General features: G+C 34.8%; 1 protein-coding gene across 4 annotated transcripts in view; it reads right to left on the bottom strand.

The window, feature by feature from the left end:
• The window catches only part of PTPN22 (protein tyrosine phosphatase, non-receptor type 22), a 53,151-nt gene that overhangs the window by 3,560 nt on the left and 39,052 nt on the right, over positions 1-10,539 (bottom strand). For all 4 annotated transcript variants that reach the window (XM_003793859.2, XM_003793861.2, XM_003793860.2 and 1 more), the window contains 4 exons: positions 10,167-10,250; positions 9,279-9,394; positions 5,084-5,114; positions 558-635 (listed from right to left, as the gene is read on the bottom strand). In XM_003793859.2, coding sequence (XP_003793907.1) covers positions 558-635; positions 5,084-5,114; positions 9,279-9,394; positions 10,167-10,250 — 309 coding nt within the window. The remainder of the gene's footprint in view (positions 1-557; positions 636-5,083; positions 5,115-9,278; positions 9,395-10,166; positions 10,251-10,539) is intronic.

Below are 10,539 nucleotides of genomic sequence, written 5' to 3'. Positions count from 1 at the left end.
AAAAAAAAAAAAAAAAAAAATCAAAATAATAATAATAAAATAAAATAGTATCTTAAACTTTTGTTTTAGATACTAAAACATAGTATCTTAAATGCTTAAAATAATATAAATTATCATTTTAAGTTTATAGGTCTTAGAATAGTGAACAGTTTCTTCATACTGCCAGAATTGTACTTCTTCACCTAATGTTGAATGAGTTAGAGAAGATGAGACAGCACCAGCTACTATTCTTTTTGTCACACTTGTATGTTTTTTTAACTTTGCTTTAGATATGAACCAGAATATCACAGCATCTCAATTTCTTCATTTGGATAGTCATATTTATTTGCTACATGCCAACATAATTTGGTGACCTAGCTTTATTTTCCACACATGCTAAACAAATTAGTTTTATGTATGATATTAAAAGGTAGCTGAGGTTCAAAAAAAATTACATGAAATATAATATAAAGACTGATACATACAACCTTAAATCATATTTACATTTGCATCTGTTATATTACAAATGCATAATTTAGATAATTATTTAAAACTCTGCTATAAAATAACACACATACCAAAATTCATAAAGGAGCTAGAGTTATTTGATGGAACAGATTCTGCAGGCTTGCTTGGTGAGGAAGAATTGCAGATAGCTGGAATCAAAAGAAAAAAATTATAAGGGAAAGATTGAAGACAGACTCAGATTACTGTTTATGAGATTGCATGATTGTTGAGATTAAACATTTTCTCTACAGCAATTAATGTTCCCAAATAAAAATATCAGTATTAACAGAATTTTCCACAGTAATTAACATTCCCAAATAAAAATATCAGTATAAAACATTAACAAAATATATGTGCTTACAAATGGGTTTACCCTATAATCTTTTTATCTGTGTGTATGTGTAGGTTTTTTTTTAATTTCTTTTCTTTGCAAACAGATTGTACAGTAAAGCCCAAAACAAAATTACCAAAAAAATAAGAAGCTTTTTTTGGGATTCACATTCTGGCTCTGGGCTTCATCTTACGTTGCTCTCCAATCATTCTTAGAACATTGCATTTGTTCTCCACATTAATTCATCCATGGTAAGTTTGGGATTTTTCTTACACACTTCTCTACTTTTAGAATCTTTCTTCATTCCACTTTGTAGACTACTTTTTTCCCCCACTATAGATGTCTAATTTAGTCCCATAATCTCCCAAAGCATTACTACACTGATTTGTTTTGCTATTTTAGTTACAGATAGCCACCCATGCATATGTATGCATGTATCAGTTTCTGCCCATTTTTGAAAATAATCCAGTGAAATTCCACATTTTGCATATGTATTATGTTGCAGGAAAAAAAAACATAATTTCAAGTTTGTATAAACTTTCTAAACAGCATATAGATGGGGAGAAATTAGTAAATATTCTTTTTTCGTGGCATTTTCAACATTTTCAGAATACAATGTGAGAACTACATATGTTTGCACATACACACCTAATACCAGGGTTCAAAAAATTCCTTTCTCTTCCAGGAGGTAAAGAGGTAGTTGAATATGAATCACTACACTACATAGTAAATTTCGATCAAATCCAATTAAAGTACATATTTATTGAATACCCACTATGTGCCAAGCCTTGAGCTAGACAGTGACGTTAGAGACATGAATTTGAAGTGGGTAAAGGTAAGGAAGTTCAGGAGACGTCAGTAGTCTACTACATTTGAGCTGAGTTGTATACGTGCCTCATGAAGAAAACAATTGTCCAAAGGTAATTTTTTTTTGTAATAAAAGAAGCAAAGATTCTCCACATACATATAAAAGGAGCTGCTATGTTGCATATTGTCTTGTCATAGATATTTTTATGCTGCCTGCCTAGCATTCATTTCCCCTTCTGGCAGTAGAACTTAAATTTTCCTTTGGGAAACCATCCCTCCCTAGTCTTCAGTTCCCATACTTCCAGTGGAGCTGTTTCGACCTTTATTTCAAGGCAATGACCTATAAGGAGAATTGGTTTCTAATTGGTACATTGACATTGCTACACCAGAAGCCTAAGTCAGATCTCATTCCTGATTGGTCAGTGTCTATATGTAACAAGTGTTAAATACACACACACACATATATATATATATATATATATTTGGGGGCTATATGTATGTGTGTGTGTGTGTGTGTGTGTATATTTATGACAAGAGTCTCACTTTGTCCCCTTCGGCAGAGTGCCATGGCATCACAGCTCACAGCAACTTCAAACTCTGGTGCTCAAGTGATTCTCTAGCCTCAGCCCCAGAGGAGCTGGGACTATAGACTCCTGCCACAACACTGGCTATTTTTAGAGATGAGTCCTGCTCTGGCCCAGGCTGGCCTTGAACTCCTGGGCTCAAGCAATCCACCCTCCTTGGCCTCCCAGAGTGCTAGGTGTGAGCCACCATGCCTGGCCCAAGTGTTAAATACTAGATATAGCACTATCTTGCCTAATTTAAATTTGAAATATACTGGCAATAATTGGTTCAAGGATGGGCAAGTGAACCAAGCCAAAATAATCAGATCCATGCACCCAGTCAGACCCAATCAGTATCAGTCACTGGACTATGGTTTGAACAACCAGGAAAGAGCTACTTTTTTCCATCATAAGCCTAAACTCACATGGTAAAAGCTTGCCTCCAAGAGAGCTAACCATGTGAAACAAACCTGAGAGAGATGGAATGAGAGATTAGGTTCTGATTACATCATCAAATCCTTGGTTACAAGCCAATAAATTTCCCTTTCTCTTAAGTCAGCTTAAGCTGAGTTTTCTGTCACTTGCAACTAAAGGATTTCTGAGCAATTATCAAGTTTCCTGAGATGGCATCGGGCATCTTAGTTAACAGCTTCCACTCTTGTCACCCTGTAATTCCTTCTCCATACAGCAGCCAAGATGATCTTTTTTAAAAATTGGAGCATGTAACCTCTCTGCCTAAAACCCTTTAATAGCTTCCCAGAATAAACTCTAACATGACCGATAAGAACCCAACTACTCCTCCCCCATCTTCCCAGCCTCACTTTACTCCTGTCCCCGCTTCACTTAACTGCCCTGCAGCTCTGATGGCTTCCTTTTCCATTCTTACCACACACCAAATTCTGACCCTTCATGTTTTTTCCTCACTATCTGGAGTGCTCTTCTCCCCACAGTTTGCCTGTGTGGCGGCTCCTGCGAATTTCCCATTCAGTTATCGCTTCCTTAGAAAGGGCTTCCTGGACCACTCATTCTAAAGTGATCCCCTTTGTTGCTGTTCTCATTAATTAGCCTTTTGTTTTCCTTCATAGCATTTATCACAATGTGTTACTTCATGGTATTTGTGAATTTACTTGTGTAATATCTGAATCCCTCACTAGACTTAAGTTCCTCAAAGGCGGAGGCCATATCTATCATATACCAAGTGCCATGCAAAATGTCTGGCCCTCAGGAGGCACTAACCAAATATCGATCAACTGAATGAATGAAAGATACTAGGCTTAGATGCTAACTTAAAATAACAGATGAAGGATCCTAATTTCATTAAAAGTAAGACCAGCTTTAACTACGTACCAGTAAGAGATCCAGGCTACAGGGAGAAAAAAAAGGAATTCTGGAGTTCTGAACCATCTCTAAGAAGCACAGAACACAGGTAAATAAATTCTAAAGCTTCAGGCCCAATTTTAGGGGTTATTTAAGGGGAAAAGACCAGAAGATCAAGGTAACTGAAAAACAGAAACACAGCACAGCCTAGAATAGCCTGGAAGCGCTGAGAGTGAGGCTATCTCTGAGAGCCCCACTGCACCTCAAGGCCATGCCAGTCTAAGTCTACCTGAAGTAGAAATCTCTGTTTCTTTGTTTGATCTTCTCAAATAGGGTTGTTTCATAAACTAAGATGATCAAACCAATCTTTGGCTGACTATTCAAGTCACATAGTTCTTTGCTTTTGACTATTTCCATTTACTACCATAATTTCCTTCTGAAATGTTTAAATTCTCTTGTGAATGAATTTAGGAGAAAGGGCATGTTTTCCAATCATAGTTTAGCCATGATAAGTAAGAAATCAGATCATTTCAGATATTAGGTAAGATGGCAATGATAGAAAATTGCTCAAAACTCTGGAGTTTATGCCTAGCAAGAAAGAGTAAAAACCCAAAAGAAAAAAATAAGATTCTATTATAAACCTTCCTACTTAAACTATACCTTAAATTAGATGTTTCTGGGGGATGGAGGGGGATTCGAGGGTTAACTTCTGTGGTTCATCTTACAAGGGTACAAGTAAATCTTTCTATCAGCAGAATATGAATGTTTTAACACATTAACTAAGAAAATTACATGAAGGCTATGTTAACTAGTTTGATGGAAGTGTTTCGGATTGTTTGTGAAAACGCCACACTGTACCCCAGAAGTGCATTAATGTACACAGTTACTATTCAATAAAAAAAAAAAAAATTAGATGTTCCCAGTGCTCTTTGTCCCTCCCTATAGAACCAAGATAACTTCAAGTAACTGTTCGGTCCTTCCTGATTGACCAAATGAATCAAAATTTTAAAAAGTGTATCACCATGTTTTATGTATTTTGTGTTTGTGAGTAAAGATTTCTAAGATAATGTCTCACAGTTTCAGGAGTCTATGGGCTTTATTTTCATTACAATATAGCAAAAATAGTAAGCAACAGACTTTTGTTGCTAATAATACTTGGTAAAAATGGAAATGTGTCAGTGCTTTGCTTATTTCATGAAGTCAACACATTTGTTTCACAATATGCTTTGCTCTATTTTCAAAGAAAAACACATCAGAGGTTAGATTACTGGGAATTTTAAACAGCACACATGTACGGCAACATCCTAGGGTGGGAAGGAAGTGCCAAACACTGTACTGATTGTTATTTCTGTCTATGAAACAGAGACGTTTCCATTTCCTAATCCCTGCCCAATATTAGCATTGTGGAGCCTACTACGCTGTGCACAAGGATCAGGGTTGATTGTTCTGACCCAGAAAACCCTAGAGAGGCTCTGTTTAGGAAAAATTTTGTTAGTTCGTTCACAGAGAGGTTATATAAAGAAAAATCACATAATTGTGAAAGTGACATATTCTACAACATAAATACAAAGAAACTTACTCTTCTTCATGTTTCGCAAAATTTTCAAACTCTACAAAAGTGAAGAAAGAGAAAATGTTAGTTTTTTTCCTGTGAAATCCAAAATACTTTAAATCAAGTAGAAGCATAGACTTAAGTCAAAAGGATTAACTTTAAAAATAGCCATGAATATGCACAAAGTTATTTTTCCATCTTGTCATTTTTTTGAGATGGAGTTTCACTATGTTGCCCTCGGTAGAGTGCCATTGTGTGACAGCTCCCAGCAACCTCCACCTCTTGGGCTTAAGCGAATCTCTTGTCTCAGCCTCCCAGGTAGCTGGGACTATAGGTGCCTGCCACGACGCCCAACAATTGTTTTGTTGTTGTTGTAGTTGTCGTTGTTCAGCTGGCCGGAGCCAGGGTCAAACCTGCCAACCTCAGTGTATGTGGCTGGCACCATAACCACTGTGCTACAGGTGCTGAGCCCATCTTGCCATTTTTAATGTCGTACAAAATCTCCACTTGATTCTCTTTTGCTATTTGTACTACATATTTAGAAATAACACTATCAGAATATCAAGGAGGAAAAATGAAGTTCCTACTTCTCTCCCGTGTTAGGACCATTTCAGAACCACGATGGCTTCAGAATGTAGCTGTGATACATATCGTCCCTGTGCTTGCTAATGGTATTCTGCCTTCCGTTTGCTAAGGCCCACTTCCATACCATTAGTTCTCCCTTCTCCCTTCTCTCAGCAAACTCATGTCCTCTATCTTCTCTATGGGGGCATCTCTAACTTATTTCTTCAAGGAACCTACCTAAATTTCTTCTTTATTCCATACTTGCTTGGCATATTACTTTTTAATCTGCTTAATAATATTTTATTCTTCTTGAAAATTTTCATGTTATTTCTCATATAGGTGTCCTGTTCCAAAAGATTAACTATACTCTTTTCACCTTGGCGCCTGTAGCTCAAGCGGCTAGGGCGCCAGCCACAGACACCAGAACTGGTGGGTTCGAACCCAGCCTGGGCCTGCCAAACAACAATTGACAACTACAACCAAAAAATAGCTGGGCGTTGTGGCAGGTGCCTGTAGTTCCAGCTACTTGGGAGGCTGAAGCAAGAGAATTGCTTAAGCCCAAGAGGTGGAGGTTGCTGTGAGCTGTGACACCATAGCACTCTACCCAGGGTGACAGCTTGAGACAAAAAAACTAAAAAAAAAACCAAAAAAACTATACTCTTTTCAAGGGCAGATAGATGTCTTTTATGACATTTCTCTTTTCCTAACACCTAACAGAAATCTACTCTTACATAAATAGATATTTAATACATTTTTAGGTTTTTAAAAGAATAGATAATTTATTTACAATTTTTTAAATCCTAGCAAAATGTTCATATCCACTTCTACCCAGTGTATAACCTTCCTCTTGTAGTAAACCACTATCAGTTTCTTATGTATCCTTCCTGAGTTACTTACGAATATGTAAGTAAATATGCACGTTGATCATATTTTCCTTTTTAAACAAGAGTTAATGAATTATATGTGAATATATTGAGAGAGTCTTCATTCTTTTTTAAGCTGCATAGTATTCTATTGTATGGCTATACCACAATTTATGACTTATTAATCAGTTTCCCTAGTGATAAACATTTGTATTGTTTCTAGTCATCTGCTTCTATAAACAACATTGCAATGAATACCTAGTATACACGGCATTTCATGTGCGTGCAAGCATATGTGTAGGATGAATTTCACTTCTAGTGAAACTGTTGAGTCAAAGGCTATATACATTTGTAATTTTGATGTTACTAAATTGCCCTCATTCCTTGACATTCCCACCAACAATATAGGAATGTGTTTATTTCCCCCATAGCTCCCTAGCAGCCAATGTGCTCAAACTTTTGTAATTTGCCATTCTGATAGATGAAAAACAATATGTCCTTGTGTTCTTAATTTGTATTTCTCTTACTATGAATGAGGTTGAACATATCAAATGTCTAAATGGCAGACCACACACATTTATTTTCTCTGCACTATCTGATCATGTATCTTTGCTCATTTTTATTTCAAGGCTATTATTTTCTATGAACTTCTAAGATCTCTTTGCGTAGTAAAGAAATAACCTCTTTGCTATGATGCTTGTTGCAGACTTTTTTTCCTATTTTGTTCTATGTCATTTTATTTATTTATTTATTTATTGAGATAGGATCTTTCTCTGTCACCCGCACTAAAGTGCATTGACATGATCATAACTCACTGCAGCTCCAAGTCCGGGGCTCAAGTAATCTTCCTGCCTCAGACCAGAAGTAGCTAGGATTACATGCACATACCACAACACCCACCTAATTTTTCTATTTTTTGTAGAGAAGCGGGGATCTCAACTTTTGCTCAGGATAGTCTCAAACTCCTAATGTCAAGTGAGCCTCCCACCTCAGCCTCCCAAAGGGCTGGAATTACAGGAGTGAGCCACTACACCTGGCCTGTCTTTTGATTTTTAAGGTGATTTTTCTTTTTTTGCTGTGGAGAAATTTTCTATTTTACTTAGTTGAATTTATATGTTACTTTTCTTACAGCTTCTGGTTTTAAGTCATTATTAAAAAGATCTTTCATACTTCAAGGTTATAAAGGAATCTTTCCAAGTTTTTTAGTACTTCTCTGAGTTAGAGCTTTTGTTTATTAATTTGTTAACATTTAAATATTTTAGCCGTTATAGAATTTATCCTGGTATAGATGTGAAGTACAGATCCTATTTTTTTCCCAGGTGGTTATCTATTTGATCCAATGACAATTATTAAACCATCTATTCTTTTCCCCTGATTTGAGACACTGCCTTCATCGTATACTAAACCCCTTCACATATTTGGAATTATTTCTAGACTTTCCAATTTACTCCATTGATAATGTGTTTCTTTTCATACACCACTATCATACTACTTTAATTATTGAGGGTTTACAATATTTTAATACCTGGTAAGACTAACCTCCTTTCATTGCTTTTATTTTTATTTATTTATTCATTTATTTATTTGCAGTTTTCTGGCTATTCTTTCTCCTTCCCTTCCCCATATGAACTTTGAAGTCAGATTGTCTTGTTCCAGGAATAACGAAACTGATAGATTTGGGAGGCATCTTTTAAATTTGCGTATCAAATTTAATTAGGGAGAAATAAATTCTCAACTAAGTTGTAGTTTTCCTTCTTTTTGGTTTCTTTTTGTTTGTTTTTTGGTTTTTGGTTTTTTTAATTTATTTTTTTACATATACATGTGTATATTAGGTTTCCACTTTTGCCTTCACAGAATTAAAAGGCTAAATTTAATGACAATAATAATATTTAACATAAGGACTGAGAACAAAAACCTCATAAAAAATGAAAGAAGATAAATACATTCAGAAAAGAAATCAGATGATTGCTGCAATGAATTCTTAAGCAATAATAATAGTAATAATGCAAAGAAAGTAACATTCACATTGTCAGATAGAAGTATGTCTATTATAGAATACTTTGATCAGTTAACTTCTTCTTATTTTGTTTTTTCCAAAGTCTCAAAAAAATAGACAACTAAATTAAAAAAAAGAAATTATTTATAATTTCTATAATTCCAAATATAATTTAGAAATTATTTTTTACTTTTATTTATATATATTAGTTGTCTTTTTTTCGACTTTGGTAAAAACATAACAAGGAAAAAATTATTTGCTATTTGTATTTTGTCTTATATATTCTGTAACAAACAAGTAGTAAATGATTATGTATTTAAAAAAAAGAAAATAGTGACTAATTTTCATATGAATTATATTTAAATTTACCAAAGTACATTACTTAAACATTAATTTTTAATTCAACATGTTAGTATGTTGTTTATCACATTGCATCCTCATTTATAAGTGAAATATGTTTGTAATTTCCCTTTTACAATAATATATTTTCTCCAATTTTAATATCAGGTCTATCCAGATTAAGTAGAATGATTTTGAAGTATTTCTTTTTCTATTGTCTATAAGATTTGGTATGATCTGTTTTTTTTAAATTATCTTTTTGGTTTCTTTCCATTAATTTTGATTGTTGTAAGATTAACAGTTTTAGTAAATACATTTAATCTAATTTTTCTTCTTAATGCTGAGGCAAGGGAACCTTCAATAGCAGAGAGTCTCTGGCGTGTTTTCTAAAACTCCATTTTCTTTTTTTGTTTTGTCTTGTTTGTGTCACCATGTGAGTGAACCCAACTATTTTCTTTACCTTACTCCTTGTGAAACTTTTCCCAGGAGTCTTCAATGTCTGTTTTGAAGCTGTGGAATTTTCCATGGTGTTTGAACAACTGGTAGAATAAGTTTCTATAGATTTGGCCTGCATACCTTAAAAAGAGAGGGAGGGAAAAAAAGTCACGGCACAGCTCTTTAAGCCTTCAGGTATACATAGGTATATATTCAGTAATGTTTGGCTTTCTTTTTTCTTTTCTTTGAAGACAGGTCTCACTTTGTCACCCAGGCTGGAGTGCAGTGGTACAATCATAGCTCACTATAACCTCAAACTCCTGGGCTCAAGCTAATTTTTTTTAATTCTTTGTACAGATGAGGTTTCACTATGTTGCTAAGGTTGGTCATGAACTCCTGGCCTCAAGTGATCCTCCCTACTCAGCCTCCCAAAGTGTTGTGATTACAGGTGTGAGCTGCCATGTCTAGCCTTAGCTTGACTTTTTTAGGCATTATTTTATTACATATTATGGGTATTTATTTATTTACTTATTTATTTATTCATTTATATATTTTAGGAGACAGAGTCCTACTCTGTTGCCCTGAGTAGAGTACCATGGCATCGTCATAGTTCACAGCAACCTCAAACTCTTGGGCTGAAGTGATCCCCTTTCTTACAGGCATGCAGCACAATACCCAGCTAGTTTTTTTCTCTTTTTAGTAGAGATGGGGGTCTCACTCTTGCTCAGGCTGGTCTCAAACTCCTAGGGCTTTTAATTTTTTTAATTGCCTAATATTTCTGGGGGATATTATGGGCATGTAAAATGTATTCTTTTATTTGATCATTCTTCTTCCATTTAGGTCCTACTTTACTGTTAATCTTTTTACCTCGTCATTTTTATAACTTTTGTGAAGAGAAAATACTGCTACTTACAATCTTCATCAGCAAGAAAGAAAGACTCTGGAGTTCTTTCTGGAAGTGGAGGTGGAGGAGAAGAAGAACGATCTTCATGTAGATCTGTGACTTTAAAGAAGTATACAACAAAGCAAAGACATCCATTAATTAAAAGTCATAAATCGTGACCCTTTTTGGAGTTCTATAATTTTTTCCATTCATCAATCTTAACCTACAATCACCAAATAAAAATTTATCTGAACAATGACTGGAGTCTCTAGAATTTTGTTCTTTTATCTCATTAGCAAATGAGCCTATGATTCACTCAAAACTACAACTTACTTCAGAATTAGTCTTCCAAAGATGTTGAAACTGAATTTTATTTTATTTATTTATTTATTTTTTTTTTTTG

This window comes from Otolemur garnettii, unplaced genomic scaffold (genome assembly GCF_000181295.1).
Source record: "Otolemur garnettii isolate 467f Iridium unplaced genomic scaffold, OtoGar3 scaffold00073, whole genome shotgun sequence".
Lineage (NCBI taxonomy): Eukaryota > Metazoa > Chordata > Mammalia > Primates > Galagidae > Otolemur > Otolemur garnettii.
This window is presented reverse-complemented; position numbering and strand designations above follow the sequence as displayed.